Raw genomic sequence first — 19,665 nt, 5'->3', positions numbered from 1 at the left:
CTTAAAACAAAAAGTACACACAAATGTGCCTTAAATCAAGAGCATTCATAGAAACGACATAGATGGTTTGCTTGAATTCTTACATATTATAGAAAAGACTTTTTTCAGAGTTTGCTGATGAAAATGAGCCCAGGGGCACCGAGATCCAAGGATGGAGCCACCCTTACTTCTCACGCCAAATGATAACTCCAATCCACGGTCTGGTCGTTCCGCCGCCGCTCTTGGCCCCTTCTTGTGGTTTAGCTGCCGTTGGGTGTTTGCAAAATAACACCGGATGAAGGTTTGAGCCAGTCTCTCCCTAGAGCTAGGTTGGGCCCTAACTGAGAGATTGGCTTATTCCTGGATTGGACTGGACCCTGGCTCCTCTTATGAGCCCGACTAGTCCATCCAAATTCGTCCCTAATTAAGAGGTTGACTTATTCCTATATTGGGTTGGACTCGGGTTCCTTCCGTGAGTCTGACTCACCCTAGAATTGGGTTAAACTTTAACTGAGAGTTAACTTGTTTCTTGATTCAACCAAACTGTAGGGTTATTCCTCACTCACCGTAGAGTTCGGTTGAATCCTGGTTGGGATGCATGTCATTACATGTGACATTTAAGCTTTGTAAAACTTAACGTATTGATAATTTTTTACTTAGGGCTTGAGTGCTTTAACAACAAAATTTAGTTAGATAAATGGTGAATTTTTATTTTGGTCATTGAAATGCAAAACTAAAAAGTAATATGTATGTGAAATTTTATATAGTCTAAAATCTGTAAGTTAATGAATTCAGAAAAGTTATTAACAAAATATTGATCATCTTGTAGGACTGACATTGAATTTTTTACACAGTCGGTAACAAAACGCGTTGACGAGAACACCTTTCCAAGTGCTTTAACAAAATTTGATCCTAGAATTTTATAACACAAAATTCTTAATCTGATCTTTCATTTCTGAAGTAACAACCTTAAATCATAATCAAAGTAGATAAATGATAAAATTACACTCCTTTCATTCTAATTTATACTGTTTGACTTTTCATTATTTTCAAAAACTAAAATGTACAGAAATAAAATAAATTTATACGTATTTTTTAAAGATATAGTTTTTTTAATTTTTTTAATTATATATTCTGAAATTTTCGGTCAAAATTGTGTAAATTTGAACACAAAAATTCATATAGAACATGATAGATAAGTACGGATAGATTGAAAGGAAAGGAGCAAGTACAAGGAATCAGAAAAAGCTATGCACAGAGAATTATACAAATTTACCGTACACATTTCAGTATCATAACACAACTCTTGATCAAAAGACATGCTGCAATTGCTTGAATCCTATACGCTGTGTACATATTCTGGTCACAGATTTATAACCTGTTTCGATATGCTTGACTGTTAATAAAACTCGGGAAAAAGAAAAAACTAGTCGCTAGTAGGGCTTGGATCCCAAGAAGCCAATGAAAGAAGGGTTAAATCTTGCTCCAAGATCCTCATTTCTTGCTCATCCAATGTCACCCATGCTTCGATTCCCTCGCCACATTTTGTGTCCATCAGAATAATTAGATTCATAAACACCTCACTATTCAAGCCAACACTACTTGCCCAAACAGGCTTTCCCCACCCAAAATCAGCCTCATAAAAACCCATTTTGCACCAGCTTGTAAATCCATAATAATCCACTCCTGTTTTTGACCCGAAATTGCCAATCTCTTGAAGTGACTTACTCATAACTGCAGGGCCATTGTCACCTCTCATTTTCTTCACAAAGTCACCGTTGATTTTATGTATTCCTCTTCTTACTTCATTTACCAAACCATCAAGTCTTAGCTGCTCACACGTTGCTTTGCATTTTGCACTGGCTATCCAGATTAAGTTTCCAAGAGAAAAATCAGATAGAGTTGGTGCAATTCTTTTTCGTAGGTTAACTACGTGAGTAAGAAATGAAGGCCTTTTAGAGCCACACTTCTTTTCTGTAGCAGCCATAGCACATTTCCATATGAAAGCAGATACTACTTCTACGCGAGTGGGATATTTTAAATTTAAGCCACTAGCATCGGCCTTGAGGGTGGCTATGGATGAGGGATTGAACACTAGTCTCCTTGTAGCACACTTGCCTTTCTTAAACAATGAACCCCAGACCACCATTGATGTGTCTCGGAGCCATAAATCATCAGCCGGAAAGATGGAAGGAGCAATGAAATCAGGGTAAACAGCGTTGCCAGATCCAGAAGCTGTTGCAGCCCAGCATTTTAAGAAGCCGCTCAATGCAGCTCCATCAAATATCTTGTGTGAAATGCATAAGCCAATGGCAATGCCACCACACTGAAAAACATTCACTTGAATGTTTGTCACACGGGCTCCTATAGCTGACCCGTCAAAACTGTTTTCACATGGAAGGAAATGTTGTATTGATTGCAGATTGAGATTGTTTAGAAAATCAGACAGCAGAGATTTAACCTCAGCAAATGCAAAATAAGCTCCTTGATCGTTACAATTGATGGAAAGTTCATCTTGTATTACTCCAGCTAAGGGGTAAAACCTTGTTAAGGTCCCAGATAATGATTCCTTGAGAAGTACTAATCTTTGTTGAACATCAGAATGACGAGCACCGTCGTTGTTGGGATAAAACACTACAATTGGAGCATAAGGTGCTGGAATGAGCTGATCCAGCAAAGAAAGCTTAAAGGTTCTCAGGTGTTGTGGTGTTGGGAAAGATGGTTTAATGTTTTCACTAGAGATGACTTGAACTTTGACCATTTTTTCTGTAAGCTAAAAATTAAGTATTAGCGGTGTGAGGTGTGTTTTGCAATGCTGCTTAACTGGACTCAGAATTTATAGATAACCGAGTAAACTAGAGGGAGGGGCGATAAGATATATGATTCAATTGCTTGTCTTATTGTCGGTTGTAAGATTGAAGGAATCATTAAAACAGCTCCCTCTTTTTGGTTACTTGGGATGTTACTTGGACAAGTGACATCTCACATCTATGTTAATTTGTGCAATGGTTGCAATGCAATCCTTATCAAACGCTGAGTTGCAATAGTAAGGTGAGGTCCCATCTATGATAGTAAATTGTTGTGTCGACATCAAATTTGAATGAGAACACACTTGGTGGTTGTACCATTATTTGGAGGAAAAAACAAGTGCAGCCGGCCGAAGCGCTGGACTACTTGGACTGTGTATAAGAAACAAACATAGTTGAGAAAGGTAAATTAAGGACAGCGATATGTAAACTTTAAATACTCATTAATAATCCTCAAGTATCTGACTCATGCATAATATCTATGTTAACCCCAAGAAGCCGATTTAGCATATTACTACTACATCGGTGATACGGCCAACAACTGATGAAGTACCTGCCCGCTATAATATTGTTATCGTCGGATAGTTCGGTTATTTTGTTATACATTTTGCTTTATTACGGTTTGTTTGTTAGTTATGAAATCATTCTTAAATTATAATAGATAATAAGTTATATTACGATAAAAGCCTATTTTTACCTTTCCCTGCACTTCATCGTGAAGATATAGTTCCATCTGTGATAAGTTGATGGATAGTCAATCGATATTATGTTAGGTTTAAACATGTATTTTGATTATTATTTCTTTTTGTCTTCTTATCCGAATCAGTATTTTCTTTGGTTGAGCCCTATGCATATTTGTAAATATTTTTCCGCCTTTTATTTTTTTCTTATCTGGTGCCTTTGACATATTGAGCGTACGAGTGATTTTTTAGTTAATTTAGTGTTCTAGACACATTGGCTCTTCGCATAAATTTTTTAGTTTATTTGGTAATATAGGCACATTGGCCCTACATAAGATTATATTAGTTGCCCGCAAGGGTTGGCTCAGTTGGTTAAAGAGAGGAAAACTATCCTCTTGGTCACAGGTTCGAATCCACGGGAGGAGAATTTATGATTATGGTTGCTGAGTCAGAGCCTGTCGCTTAAATGCGGTTTACCTTGGTTCACGTGGTTTGCAGGCTATTGCGTGAGCCCGTAGGGTTTACCCAGTGCACACCCGAAGGGTAGCGGCTGCGGGTTACCTACAATAAAAAAAAGAGATTATATTAGTTTATTGGGTGTTTTAGGCACGTTGACCATTCGCGTGATTGTTTTAGTTTATTTGGTGTTATAGACGCATTAGCCCTTCGCGAGATTCAATTTAAAATTTGTTTGTTTAATTTGAGTAAGGCATTGGTTCGGTTTTTGTTTCAAATTGGATTTAAAGTTGGTTTGGATTGGATTTGATTGGAATGGATCAGTTTGATTTTGGATTTACTCAGTTTCGGTGGTTGCAAATTTATTTTAATTTTGAAATTACTTTTGTTATTATTAGGTAATATGAATGGTTGTTTTTCTCTTATTGATTTGATACTTTGTTTTATTTTGTCTTTTAGTTATATCTTTGCTCTTACTTTACACTTGTGCTTAGTTTGGGATTTACTTGACAGTTTTTGGTTGTTTGGATTTGTAACTCTATTTCTAAATTTGATTGGATTCGTTTGAATTAATGCTCTTATTTTTTATGTTGCAATATTAGATTTGTTTCACTACTGTAATCGCCCGCACTTTCGGACTATTAACTCTAAAATCAAAACTACAATACATTACAATAATTAATCCAAATTCTATTACAAATATGATTATTATAAAAGCACAGTTAGCGGAAGTCCAAAAGCCACTCTACTCTAAACCTAAGATCCTCTAATTCGATACTATCCAACTCGAACTCTTAACCGAAACCTGAAATATTAAAAGAATGAGCGCCGAAACCCAACAAGCAACTACCGTCCAACGGTTCAAAATAATATTTTTAAACTTATTTCAAAAATATATTTTAAACATAAAATACATGTAGAGATCACATAAAACCACACAAATATTTGATATAAGATGAACATAGATGTACACAATATAATCTATAACAATTATCAAAGCGAAGCACACGACACATTTGTAATCCACATAATCAAAATTCTTTTTCTTATTCAATAATCAAATTCTTATAATCAAATTATTTTCTTAAATCCCACATTACTAAATCACACATTATGCCACATTTTGTCAATGATCAGCATTTATACTTTATACCACACTTCCCAAGTGACCGGGTTCTTATTCTTATTCGATGGGGGCTACTTTACGTCCTTCATCAAGTGAAGCCGAAGCTTGACAAAGTATAGATGTGTTCCGAAATGTGCAAAAACTAGTTCTAAGTTCTATGTATTACACTACCTAGTGATTGGGTTCTAATTCTTATACATGACTAAGATTGGGATTTCCAAAAATTCATTATCTTATTATTCACATATTCGTATCATACTTATAATACTAAACAAATATCGGAGAACATCTAATCACACATAAGAAAGCACGTTACACAATACATACGGAACAATAAAGTTTCACTTACGTAATTAAACAGATAATTTATGTTTCAAAATATACAGAGGAACGGATAGTCACTTACAAAATATGTAGGCAAACAAATAATACAGAGTAACAAAAAATTACATACATAACACGTAAAGAAATAAGTAAGACAGAGCAACGAGTAGTTACTTACCTCAGTTATTCAAACAAATACTTTACATTATGACACATACATAATACTCAACAACCCATCAAACACGAAACATGTATAATCTTAAAAATTTGCACGATTCCAATTCTTTCAAGATCTTTTATGTAACCTAGCAGCTCTCGAGGATATCTGTTCATCCTTTAAGAGATTAGTTTGTAAGCAGTTTTTATTAATAAATAGAAAACTGTTTATACTGTTGAGTGCTTAATTTGATTTATATGCATAAACTGTATTCACCCCCCTCTACAATTGTAATAAGGACCTAACAATCGGTATCAGAGCTTGTTATTGATATACAAACAATTTAAGATCTAAAATCAATATATAATAGTAGATAAAGAAGCTCAACCGAATCCCCCACCTCCTCCACCAGCCAATCAACCCATCAATAACAATATGAGCATACATGAGGCTATCAAAGTTCCAATCCCGAAGATTCATGAATATCCAATATGGAAGATGAAGATGGCCATGTGTCTGGAAGCAACAGAACCTGAATAAATGAGCAAGATATATGATGGCCCACAAAGGCCAATGAAGGTAGTTGTTGTTGTTGCTGTAGAAGAATAAAAGATAGTTGATAAGGATAAGAAGGACTATACTCCTGAAGGTCTTTCATTTATTATGAAAGATGCAAAAGTGAGACATATTCTTCACAACATTCTTGAAAGTGTTATGTCTAACAGAGTTATTAGATGTAAAAATGCCAAAAAAAAATTGGGACACTTTGGAAGTCAAGTGTCAGAAAATAACTACTATTTAGAAGAACAAGGGGACTATACTGACACGGGAGTATAGGCACTTTGACTCAAAATCTGATGCGCGTTCCAGAAATGATTTAAAATTTTTAAAATTTATTACTTTTAGTTTTAAATTATTTTGGGAATTTTAAAGTTATTTTGGTAAATTTTGGAATTATTTTTACCCTTAAGTTGTTAAGTAAAATACCTATTGCAATATAATAAAATCGGGTATTGGGTTAATAACGAAATTAAATCAGATAAGGTTTTATCCCTTTTCTCTCCTTATCTCTCCAGCATCAATCTCTCTACCGCCTCTCTCTCTCGCGCGCGCGTCTCTTCTCTCTAAGTCTTTCGATTCTCTTTGATCTCTCTGTCTCGAATCTCTCTGTAATCCCTCACTCTCCTATTCCCAATCTCTCTTCCTCATTCACCTGTGGTTTCCCTTTTCTCTCTGTGTTACATTTTAGTTCCCTGTTTTATTCCGGTGAGTTGCCACCGGTTTGCTTGGTGGCTTCGGTTTGCAGTATATATATACATATCTGTGTATATATGTGTGTATGATTTGGATTATTGTGTTGCATGTGACCTTCTGTGCCGCCCCTGTTCTGTTATTGCCGCTTGACTCATGTTATTGCCGCTGGAGGGTGATGAATTATTCTGAGTCCTAAAATTTTAAAATATTAATTTAGTTCATCAAATTATTTTCAAAATGAAAATATTTATTTATTTTAAAAGTCGTTTGACGTTCGGGTTATGAAATTGGTTTGGGTTGTGATTGTTGATTGTGACTTCGATTATGTTTCGACAGGTAGTCCGATAAATAAAAGACTCTGCCCGATTTCCGAAAAATTATTTACGGGAATACGGGAACGTCTCTTATAATTATCGGGAACGTCAATTGAAAATATAGTTATATTATACGGACTTAAATTACGTGTTGTGATAAGATATTTTGTAAACAATCAACTACTCTAATTTCCAACAAAAATGGGTATATGTATTTTCCAAGAATAAAAACCAAACTGACTTTCGAGAACGTGAACCCTAATTGTTACATGTATTACAATAATAAGTATAATTACGTGTCGGGTTTCGATAACGTACGAGTAGGATGTAGCGAGGATATGTCTAACATATTTGGTTGTCTAATTTAGGATGTTTCGGTTCCGTAGGTCCCAATTGAAAGCCCGACCATACAAGTCAGTTCAAAGCCAGCCAATAATAGTTGTTAAAGCGTATTAAGGCAAGTACCCCTGACCATATTTTTTATGGTTCATTAATATATGAATAACTATTAATTTAAATTGCTTTGTGGGACATAACATTTTAAGTTACGTATCCCCTGTATTTAAAAATGTTTTCCTAACTTATGATTTAGGGAAAAGTAACGTCTGAAAATGCCTTTCTCTAAATTATGAATAAAATTGGAAGGGTTTTGGAAAGTGTGTTGTAAGAGAATTATTTTAAAAAGAGATAGGCAAGAGTGGTTTTGAAAACTGGATAAAACGAATCAGATATTGGATAACGGTCGTAACTGGCTAAGTCGGTTGCGCACCTTATGTTCACCGATTAGTCCAGCGTAACTTATTAGAGACCTAGCTAGTCTCTGCAGATCCGGTATAAATTGTGTGAAAGCCCGATCAGCTTTTCTAGAAAAAAATTGTGATAGCCCGGCCAGCTATCCTGGATAACTTGTGTGGAGGCTTGATCAACCATCCCTAAATAACATCCAATATATATGTCTGATTGTGGTTTTGTGGTCCCCGTAACGGGACATATGGTTTGTGGTTCTTGTAAAGGAACAGATGAATTAAAAAATAAAATAGCATGCTAAAATTGGACTTTCATATTTACACAGCACACAACTGATGTAATTGTTTTATAGAGCATGCTAGTGATTGATATCTTGTTTATAATTACTTTACTTGTATTTGCAAGTTCTGATTTTTGTTCCAATAACTGTTTATGATTAACTGTTTTATCTGTTATTCATATAGTGGTACTGTTGTGCGATTGATCGCTCACTCTTGCAAAATATTTTGTATTGCAGATTCCTAGGAGACCCTTTTGTCATAGGCAGGGCCAGATTCTAGTTCCTCCTGTATCGGGCTCCTCTGAGATAGTTATGTCAGACCAGGAGTGGTATGTGAGTTGCTTTAAAGAGTTAGTTGTGTCAGGATGTTTTAAACAAGTTGGTTTGTATTAATCGTATAACCTATATCATACTTGAACCTGGAAAAGTTATTGGTAAGGGGTTGTGTTTATATTAAATAAGAATGAGTTGGTTGTATTATATTTTGATTTGTTGTTGTTTGTGACGTCAACTCCTAACACCGGGGTTGAGACCGTCACAACTTGGTATCAAAGATACATGTTTAAGTCCCTGATTTAGGTTAGGAATAGAGTCAGAAAGGTGTAGAATTTGTGTTTAGAGGTGTGAGTCAGCAACTCATATAGAGGAGTAAACTTAAGAGTCCAGTCGAGGGTTCGAAGGCGTAACCTTGGCATCTATTGAGGTTTTCTTGGAACTGCCCTGATCCTTAGTGTGTCTCTCTGGTATATATGTACTATTGGAAATGGAAGATAGAGGTTTCTAGTTATACCTCTAGCGAGAACGAGCACGATCATGTGAGTTCAGCTAGTATGTTACGATAGTAGTCGGCAGCTGCTATGACAACCAAAATTTGGACATGTAATTGACTCAAGTTATTAATATTGCACTGTTATTATTGTTGTCACCTTTATTGTTGTATTTGTTGCTAATTTTGTCAAATTTAACTATTCATTATGGATGCACCCCAATTAAATGAGGCTGGGAATATTTTATTGTGCCAGCATTCTATTGACACATAAAATGTTGCTACCCGGGGGCAATTTTTAAACTAAAACCATTTGTTGTATTTCAGGAGAATGCCGCCAAAGAAAAATAACCCCTCCAATTCCTCTAATAGAGAATCTTTTGGGGCCCCAGTCATGGATGAGTTGCTGGATTTGCTGCGCCAACAGTCTAATCAAATGGCTCAGCAGCAAGAACAATTTCAGCAGCAGCAACAACAATTTCTGCAACAGCAGCAACAACAACAGGAATTCATACAACAACATCAACAAATCCAACAACAGTAGCTACAGATTCAGTAACAACCTCAACAAAGAGAGGTGAACCAAACTGTTAGTTTTAAATCCTTTTAGTCGGTTAAACCCCCTGAGTTTAAGGGCGAAGTGGACCTAGTTGCTGCTAGAATTTGGTTAAAGGAGATGGAAAAAGCCTTTACCCTCACTCAAGTAAGTAATAATCTCAAATTAGACTATGCGAGTTATTTCTTAAGGGTGATGCAAATTATTGGTAGGAGCCCATTCGTGTTTTGGAAGAAGAAGGTCTCGTTTCTTAGACCAGGTTTATAGAGTTATTTTTGGAAAAGTATTTTCCGGAATGTTTGCAAAATCAGCTGGAGGTTGAGTTTCTAGAATTGAAGCAGGGTGAAAAGAGTGTTGCAGGATATGAGGCCAAGTTTACGGAATTGGCCTGATTGGTACCCGGGTATGTGAATACTGAAGCTTTGAAAGCAAAGAGGTTCCAGCAGAGATTGAAGCCCGAAATCCGTAGTGGAGTTGTAGCTTTGCAACTCAAGACATATCCCTCTGTAGTTCAGACCGCTCTAGTAAACGAAAGTGATCAGAAGTTGACTGCCAAAGAAAATGGTGATAAGTAGAGAAAGTCTGAAGGTGCTACCGATGAGACGGACCAAGGAGGATCCAATCAGAGGTTTCAGAAGCGATTTGGCCAAAATAGGAATAAAAGATTCAGAAGACAGAGTTTCTCTCAGGCTAGGCCTAGTACTACCTCAGTTGCTTCCACTCCAACCCAGTCAGTCAAGTCAGTGATAGATTGTAAGTTATGTGGCAAAAGACATAGTGGCCAGTGTAAAGAGAATGTTCAATGTTTCAAATGCGGTCATAAAGGTCATTATGTGTCAGAATGCAAGTCAGAAATTCCAGGAGTTACTTGCTATAACTGTGGGAAGGTTGGACACATTGCGAGGAACTGTGGAACGACTACTCAAAGTGTTGTATTCCAAAGACCAGCATCCAGCACAGCTAGAGCCCGAACCTTCAGGATGACCAGGAGGTCCAATGCTCAGGATTCAGATGTAGTTGCAGGTACGCTTTCTCTCAACTCCGTACCTGTTAAAGTTTTATTTGAATCAGGAGCATCTAAGTCCTTTGTTAGGCCTCAATGATACTATAGAAGGGGGTTGAATATAGTATCTACAATCAATTCGATTATGAACACAAGTATGTAACAGAAAACAAGTTTATTCAATATATCAAACTCTGTTACAGTAGGTTTAATCTACTCTCTTAGTGGTGTATGATATCACTAAGAGCTGCTAGGATTATAAAGAATAATATTCTCGTTAATGATAACACATATAGTGTAAACCCTTATCTGTGTTTATACAATACACAGTTACAAGACATCTCCTAATTGATATGATATGTTATGTATCCTAAAATACATCAATCATAGATTATCTATTGTAGTCCTTTAGCTGTCCAACTCTCCAAGCATATCTTCTTTTGTTTAATTCAGATCCTCTCTTGTAGATCAGCCGATTTTCATCCCTGAAGTGTATCCGCACTTAAGTTCTGATGTAGGTCCTAATGGCTTAAGTTCTGATAACTTCCTGTCTTCAGTAAGTTCTGATTTCCAGTTAAGTTCTGATATTAAGTTCTGAAACTAAACAAATCAGATTAGACATGACATCACAAATATATCTAACAATCTCATCCAACTTGTGAATTATAAAAATATACAAGTTTATAGATTTGATGATGTCAAAAACATTTAAGTACAAATGCAGTGAGAGTTTATATGCACAACTAAATATAACTTACAGTACATGCAACTTTTACCAATTTCACTGAATCAACCCGAATCCAAAATGATTCCTTACAAAGTCTGATACCAGCTTGGTCTCTGCATTTCTTTGAACTTCAAGTAACTGAGCTTTGACTTGCTATAGTTCTTCATCTTCAGAATCACCAATCTGATATATGGCAGCTCTGAGTGCTGAAATTGGATTTCTTTCAAGTCCATCTCTCAGTCTGATTACCCTTGGATGTGTAAAATCTTCCTTTCAGAATTACTTCTACCTTAGCAGAATTCTTCCTCATAGGAATTTCTCTTCCATCATCCCCAGTCATCATTGAAGTATACTCTATCATTCTTGTACTAGAAATTCTGAGTAAATCTCTTATTATCTTTAGAATATATTCTGACCACTTCCTGGTAATATCAGAATTTACCTCCAGTAGATAATGAATGTATTGGAGCTCTTTGACATATTTCTTCAGCACATCAGATTTAAATAATCTATAAGTTTTGCCATCATTCAGAAATAGGATCAATATCTCTTTTACTTCATCTTCATCATGAGTATCCATCACTACTTGAGCAGAAAACACTTTGTCAAGGTGCTTTTGTTTGATCTCTTCAAATGGCTTATCAGATAATATGAATGGATCTCTAATATCAACTTCTATCCCAGTCTGGAATTTCTCTCTGTCAGAACCTAATCCAGAAGTGTCTCTAACTTGCTTGGCTTTTACCCCAAATGCTGCAAGTTGATTCAACATCTGATGTGTCTTAGGCTTAACTGGAATAGACTTGTTCCATAGCAGCTTCTTCTTGTCTTTTAATGTTATGTTTTCTTTGTCAACTTGAGCAGTGTCAAAGGTTGATGTCTTGATCAATTGGTCAGGATTTGCAGTTTCATCTGTAGCTTGATGTTCTGAAATTTCTTCAGGATTTGTTAAGTTCTGAACTTCTTCACTTTGAACAACTTGAGCTATGTCAGAGGTTGTCTTAGATTCTTCTGTCATCTTTGTAACGCCTGGGAAATATTATGTAATTATTTTTATCAATAAATAATTATTATGTGATTTTTATGTGAATTTTGGTGAATTATTTGGTAACTGATATTAATATTTGGATGTTTACTTCTGATGAAAATGTGAATATTTTAACTTCTAATTATCCAGAATTAAATCTAGATAATTTTGGTATTTTTCTGGTAATTTTTGAATAATCATATGATTTTATAAGGATTTATAGAATTAATAATGATTATTCTTACATAATTATAAATTTATTTTTAGAATCAGAAATTGTCCCACTTCAATCGTTTTTGCGTTTTTACAACACGAAACTCTTCCGAAAACTCCTTCCTAACCTAATCTGATAATTCTGAACACTTTTTATGTTTTGACTTTCTTGATCCGGGGTACGGTTTGACCTGTATGAGTCCCGGTGTGAAATTTCTAATACGCGAATCATTTTATATATCGATAAGAATCCATATTCTCAAAAGGCGAGACATTATTACCTTAATTTCGTACAAAGTATTTTATAGGAAGCTCTGTTTTGATAATTATTCAAATCTGGTATTAAAATCGTATCGTCTTTTCAGTAACTTAGCGGCTAAGTAACCTATTTTCGGATCTGATATGTTAATATACCTATCGAATTATTAAACAAATAAGATATGTGATGGTTCTATCAACTATGTGTTGCTGTATTATTTATTGGTTGTGATTTGTTGAACGCGAAGATTACTTTTATAATTAATTATCGAGCTGTATGAATTTAATTTATTTTAAAGTGATTTTATTGAATATTTATTCTTAAAAATGCTAAAATTGTTTTTAAAATTATTTTTATTGTTTTATAATTTTATTTATTATTTTTAGGAGTTTATAAAATTTAGAAATCAATATTTTATTTATTAATTATCTTTAAATGATTTTCCGACTCCATTTAATTGTAAAATCAATATCTAATTTCGAGATGTTTCAAAAATCATGAAAATTTTATTTTATTAACTCTTAAATATTTCAAGAATTTTAAAACTATTCCGACAATTTTCTGGTTTTTATTTAACAGCCCGCCTGTTCGTTAAATCATAAAACGCGGGTCTGATTTGCGTTTCAAAAATGATTTAGAAATTATGGAAACTTTATTTTGATAACCTCTAATTATTCCGAGATTCTAAAAATTATTTCCGAGAATCTTTAACTGATTTTACCCGTTAAACGCTCATTAAATTTTGAAATTTCGGTGTCCAAAGTCAGAACTATCGTAATAAAATATTAAAAAAAAAAGGGAACAAAAGGGGGGGGCAGATTATTTAACCGGGTTCAACCCGTTTTTCTTTCAGCTCACCCGATCAATCTCTCTCGTTCTCTTCAATTTTCCTCTATTATCTCTCTTCCTCGCCTCTCAAATCTCTCTCTCTCTTTATTCTCCTTCCTCCTTCGGTTTTTGTTTTTCCTGTTGGTCTTCTTTCCCGGCGAGTCTGTTGCCGCCTGAGTCCTGTTCCTCTAGCTCGTCTCCGGCGATTGCCTTGGCTTGATTTCTGTTTCTCGGTATATATTTATGTACATACGAATATATGTGTATGTTGCGTGTATGTGAATCTTTGCGGTGTATGATTTCCGGTTTGTTTTATATCCGGCCGTACTCGTTGTCGCCTGCTTCCAGTTGCCGCTGAATTTTTCCGGCGTTGCAGCTGGTTGTGGGTCCTGTTACAGCGCATATGCGCGTGTCTCTGTGCTATCGAATTCTGTTTTTGGCCTGCTTTGTTTTCCCGATTGTAAAATGGAATTATTTTATTAATTTTAATGATTTTCTGCAGGAAAAAAATTGATTAATGATTCGTGAAATAAAATAAATTCGTGCGGAAAATTCTTAATAATCAATCGATGGAATTCTTGTTGGACGTCCGTAATAAACGAAAACCCGCGAATTTTATCGCCGTCGGCGATGAGCTTAGGCGAGCCGACGGTGGACCGTGATGATTTTAATCTGAGTCCTACATTTATGAATGAAATAAAATTAATTTGAGAAATAAATTTTTAAACGAAATGAAAAATAAACTACGAATAACAGTATATAATAAATGAATTCAAATCGGTGGTTGGGATTGTTTTGTGGATTGTGTTGTGGTTGTGATTTGAAGTCGAAATGATTCGACGGGCATGCCGATAAATAGAGGAAACACTGCCCGATTTTCGGGAAAATTAATTCCGAAAATACGGAAACGTAACCTGTAGTTATCGGAAAATGTCGAACAAGGATATAATTGAACTTTATGAAACTGACTTGCGTGCTGTGATAAGATATTTTGTGAATAATCGATTACCCTATTTTTCAAAACGACAAACATACGTATTTTCCGAAATTAAATACCGAACCGATTTTCGAAGATGCGAACCATAATTGCTATGTGTATTTCGATAATACATATAAATATGAATTCTGTTATGAAATCGTACGGGTAGGACAGAATAGTGATTTGATGTTAAGCTTAAACGGTTATCTGAATTAGGATATTTTAACCCTGTAGGTTTAGACGGAAGACCCGAGACGTGACATCGGACTAGGAACGATCTAGTGATTAGACGTCGAGATCAATGAGGTTCCAACAGAAGGGTCTGAATGTTGGGATCGTATCCAGATTAGGATAGTAGTTTGACGATAAAGCCAAACGATCAAAGTCGAACCAAAGTCAATAGCGGTTAAAGCTTATTAAGGCAAGTATTCCCGAACTTTCTTTTAAAATACTGCAAGTACTCCTAACCTTTCTCCTTAAATACTGCAAATATTTATTCGCTCCTATTCTAAGTTCAGAATAGTTAACTGTTTTATATTTCGCTGCAATTACTCTTATTATGCCAGTTCTTTTCATTATTGTTCCTATAATTCGATTGCTCTCTTTCACAAATACCCATTCGTTCGGGTTATTTGCGAACCCTGATTTGGGATGTTTTGAAATCAAAATGATTTGATATCAAAATACTCTACGGGCTGGACGATTATTATGAGGACCAGTGATGAGCTGGATCCTATGGGCCGGAGATGGACCGGACCCCTTTAGGCCATAGTTGCCTGGGTGCCCCATATGTTGGTTGGGTCTATGCAGTTGGGTATAGATCCGCACTATCTCCTGACTGATCAGCAGGTTATAGTGCATATGTTGGTTTCTAGTGTTCAGTCCAATTTATTGTTGTTCGCCATTAATGGCATTCCCTCTTGAAATAAAATATGATTATGGTTTAAAGTTATTCTTTCTTAGCACTCAGTTTCGGGAAATTACAATGTTTCTAAATATATTCGAGGTTCGGATTATTGCTGCAGCATTAGTTGCTCAGTGATAATTAGGATCTTGAATGAATTGAGATCTTCTTAATTATTCAACCCGTCCTTATCAGGCTGGTTTAGCAGGCTAAGTCTATGGAAACTTAGTCGATAATGATGGATACTAAATAGTTAGGAATTTCTTGAACGTCGTTTTACGAATAGTTATTGCATTCACTACTCAATTATGAAATGATACCAGAAACTATTTTGAAAACACGCGATCTCTAAAGTTCTTACAAAAATGTCATTATGTCCTAAGTGATTCATAGCAATGCAAATCAAATTGATTTTAAGATAACGAGATATATCCTTTAAATGATTTCGTGTTTCGCCCTTCAAAATATTTCAGAGATTTTGTCTGGAAGTTTTCTTTGAAATTAATGTTTGAAACTCAAATTATATACTTGCTGAGCATTTTTGGCTTACTCTTGCTTTGTCAATTCTTATTTCTGCCAGAAACAGATAAGGATTAAAGTGAATAGCTTTGATAGACTGCAGAAGTTAGAGAAGTTTCCGTTGCGAGAGGTTGAAGGTGTTAGAAGAATGTGACAAGAGCATTAGTTCAAAGGTATATATACTTGTATTATAGTTGAAGTGAGTTGTAGAAGGTTAGATTCTTGTTTCATACCATGACCTGTAAAAGATCCGGACTCAAGGGGTTATTTATTTATTTCTTTACTTTATGTAATAATGGTTCAGTAACACCAAATCTTGACCCCGGATTTGGGGCGTTACAGTTTGGTATCAGAGCCGCAGGTTATTGGTCACTGAAATAAGAATAGGTTAGAGTAAGATAGGAATGATAGGTCGTACAGGATAGGAAAGACCCTAGACATATTCAGGATAAATTGAGTTGAGTGCGAATTAGGGTTAGCAGATCCGATAAGGAGTTGGTAAGATAGGATTGATGAAAAAGTTTAAGGCAAATATCACAACATTATAGGTACATTGAAACCTCAGATCATACAATAATAAGGAATCGACGAAGACTGGGTATGTTACCCTACTTTTCATGTGGTTTGAAGGAAATGCGGGTGATCTCGTAAGCATTTGTGTAAGGGAAACTAGGTGAGTGATGGCATGATTTAACTTAGAATTAGGTAGAAGGAAAGCTTATCGTCGGAGGCAACCAGTGAATGGAAGCTGATGAAGAACCAACGTTGCACGTTTTGAAGGCATCACCATTGCGAGAAGATTCTTATCACTTATCGGGAACTGCGCAAGGAATAATATCTACCTTACTAGATGGAGGTAAGACTAGCAAGAAGGTGCGCCCTTATCTATAGACAGAACCTCGAATTGCATGCGTGGTTGTAAGCATAACGTCAAGGACGATGACAAGAATATGAAAGACCAGGACAGGCGTTAGCATTGGGGTCGATCTATGAATAAAATGATATACAACGGTAAATGAGGTTTCATCGACTAAGAAATGCGAATAGAAGGAAAAGTATAGAAGGCGTACCGAAGTAGAAGGACCTTTATATGAACATTCTTTCAATTAGATATTTTAGTGGTAAACCATAAAAATAGCAAGTAATGTATATAGTAATGACGACCAAAATAATTGATTTCCAAAACTTTAAAAATGAGATTTCGGAAAAGATTTTCTTAATCAACTTTCAGAAGATTTTTGCATGAAATGAGTTTTACAAATGATTTGTCAAACTACTACTTATGTTCTTGTTATTATAAAGAGAAAATGATCTAAAAAGAAGAATGGAATTAGACTCAGTGTTGTTATTCAAAGGGCCAAGTAGACCCATCAGCAGGAAGAAGGTTTAAGGTTGCTGTGAAGAATGAAAGTAAACGTTGTTTAATAAAATCAATAATTGAATCAACGTATTAAAATATTATTTCCCCACTTTATAAGATTACTAAAATTTAACAAGATTCGTGAATTGAACGAATGAAGGATGATTGAAGGAAATGGCAGAATCTTCTAGATGGTGAAAGAGGAATCATATTCTATCGACGGAATTGAGGCATTGCGTGATCGACGGATATTTTACACGTCATAGATGAAATCTGAAGCCGTGATTTTAACTTCAGAACGACGCGATTAAGATTAAATTATTGAAGTAATTGATGTGAAGGCAATTCCAGGAAGCATTCCGAAGCAATGATGTGACTTGAATCGTTAACCTGTATCCGCATGATCCTAAAGGCATACGTAAGTGAAGCGTGGAGGTGATCAGCATTGACATTCTTTCTTCTAATACGACAGTATATGTTTTCTTGATTTTTGAATATGTAGGAGCTTCTTCTGTTGATAAATTATATGAGGCAAAAATGAAAGAACATCCTTGTATCCTTTCTGAATTGTTTCTCTTCTCAAACTATTGATTTCTGATTGAGACAACAGTGTTGTGATATGACGTTTTGTCGAAATGACGAAAAGTCGGGTGGGACGCCACCTAATCATGTGCTGTATGCCATATAGTATGAAAGACTGGCCATCTTGAGTATGAATATGGTTGTCTCATCCTTCACTCATTTTTCTTCCTTCAATCAGTTGTCGCATTGTTATTCCTTATTCCGTTTTTCAATCAAAATCATGTTTACAAACTCTCCTCTTGCATCGAGTCTGTTCTTTGATGATTCCAAAAGAAATAGAATAGTCAGTGCAACAGGTAGAATTACGTGTCAAGGGAGAATATGATTGTAAGTTGATAAATAATGCACTTCAAACTAGAGGATTTCGACGCGAAATGAATGGTTAGTGAATCGTACATTAATTACAAAATAAGGAAGCAAAGTTATGTGCGTCAGACGCTGCAAACAAGTATCGGGACGATAATCAAAGATCAAGGAAATTCCGAACAATGACTCAGACATGTAATTACGATGTGAAACATCCCTTCGTCGCTGGAAGATACTGTTTGTGAAGACTCAAGATGGAAGAAATCTTAAATGTAATCAAACTTCGAACGTGTTCTTCAAGAAACTGTAAAATTTTCTAATTTGCGTAAGTAAGGGATGATGAATCCAATGCTCATACCCGGGTCAGTAACGGAAGTTCGATGTGAAGCCATAAATAGAGATGAAGCAATGGTGACTCGATTGTGAAACTTTTCAAGAAATAATAATCTAACGATTGAGTTTCTACCAGATTGTGATGGTAATAATGGAGACCATGCGCAGTTATTAAAAGATAAACCGATTAATAATGGTCAGAAATAAATTAACAGAATCATGAAATCAAACCTTAAATTCATTAAGAACAATTCGTAATATTCTAAAAAAAAAAAAAAAAAAATTTGAGAAAGGTATGGCTCTATTAATCATTGTGGGTTTCAGATCCAATCCCAATTAAAAAGAGATATGCTATACTAGTTAGATGCTGATCAAAGGTGAATTGTGAGAATTGATGATTTGGTTGATGGAAGTGGATGTATATGATTGTGGATGACTTGGTTGATTAATGGTGTCGGCTTGAGTCCGACTGGTAGTCAATGGTGTAGGGGAAGTGCTGCCCAAATTTTCAGAAATTACCCTATAGTTAAGAACAAAGAAGTATATCGTCATTCTCGTCAGCGTTCCAGATAATTGCAATCTCGGTTCTTGAGAAAATTTTTATGACCAAACTGACTTTATGTAATTGGTCTTTGATTCCAGTTAGCTAGTCAACACTTGGTTTAAGTGACCATTTAAAGGAGTTGATTGATCCACTTTACCAATTAATGGTTAGTTAAATGGAGATCGATTCCAATTAGATTGAGTCAAGCTCTAACATAATTTCCAGATCCGAAATGAAAGATATAGAAATTTGAGAAAAAGTAATGGCGTTAACGTAAATTGAAGGCTTAGTTTAATTAACGTGATGTTACTGTAATCAGGTGCAAGGTTTGATTCAGAAGAATATTTTAAGATCTGAAGATTCAAGATAAAGCAAAGGGATTATATCATCTGCAATAGCGTTCCAGGAAGAACTTAAATGTATACCCATATTGAATGACGAATTAATGAAAGATTTGAATGTACACTTCTTTTGAATGGCGATTGAATGGAAGTGGTCGTAGAATAATGGAAAGCTCACAAATTCAAGCATTTAAGGTAAGACGGAGATGGATAAAGTCCGCATGTGAACTCAGGAAAAAGAGATGATGGTCAATGAAGAGAAGTCAAACGCACAATCTGTGATACGTCAAGCAA

At 35.4% G+C, this 19,665-nt stretch overlaps 1 protein-coding gene across 1 annotated transcript; it reads right to left on the bottom strand.

The window, feature by feature from the left end:
- Nucleotides 1-1,171: 1,171 nt before the first annotated feature.
- On the bottom strand, nucleotides 1,172-2,848 carry LOC141696844 (epi-neemfruitin B 7-O-acetyltransferse L7AT-like). Its single transcript, XM_074500968.1, has one exon. It carries the CDS (start codon nucleotides 2,738-2,740, stop codon nucleotides 1,406-1,408), a length of 1,335 nt encoding a protein of 444 aa, XP_074357069.1. The 5' UTR covers nucleotides 2,741-2,848; the 3' UTR covers nucleotides 1,172-1,405.
- Nucleotides 2,849-19,665: the final 16,817 nt, after the last annotated feature.

The sequence above is a fragment of the Apium graveolens genome, chromosome 11 (assembly GCF_009905375.1).
Source record: "Apium graveolens cultivar Ventura chromosome 11, ASM990537v1, whole genome shotgun sequence".
NCBI classification, from domain to species: domain Eukaryota; kingdom Viridiplantae; phylum Streptophyta; class Magnoliopsida; order Apiales; family Apiaceae; genus Apium; species Apium graveolens.
This window is presented reverse-complemented; position numbering and strand designations above follow the sequence as displayed.

Excerpts from the sequence above, each read along its gene's own strand:
- LOC141696844 (XM_074500968.1), bottom strand. The coding sequence starts at position 2,740 with ATGGTCAAAGTTCAAGTCATCTCTAGTGAAAACATTAAACCATCTTTC.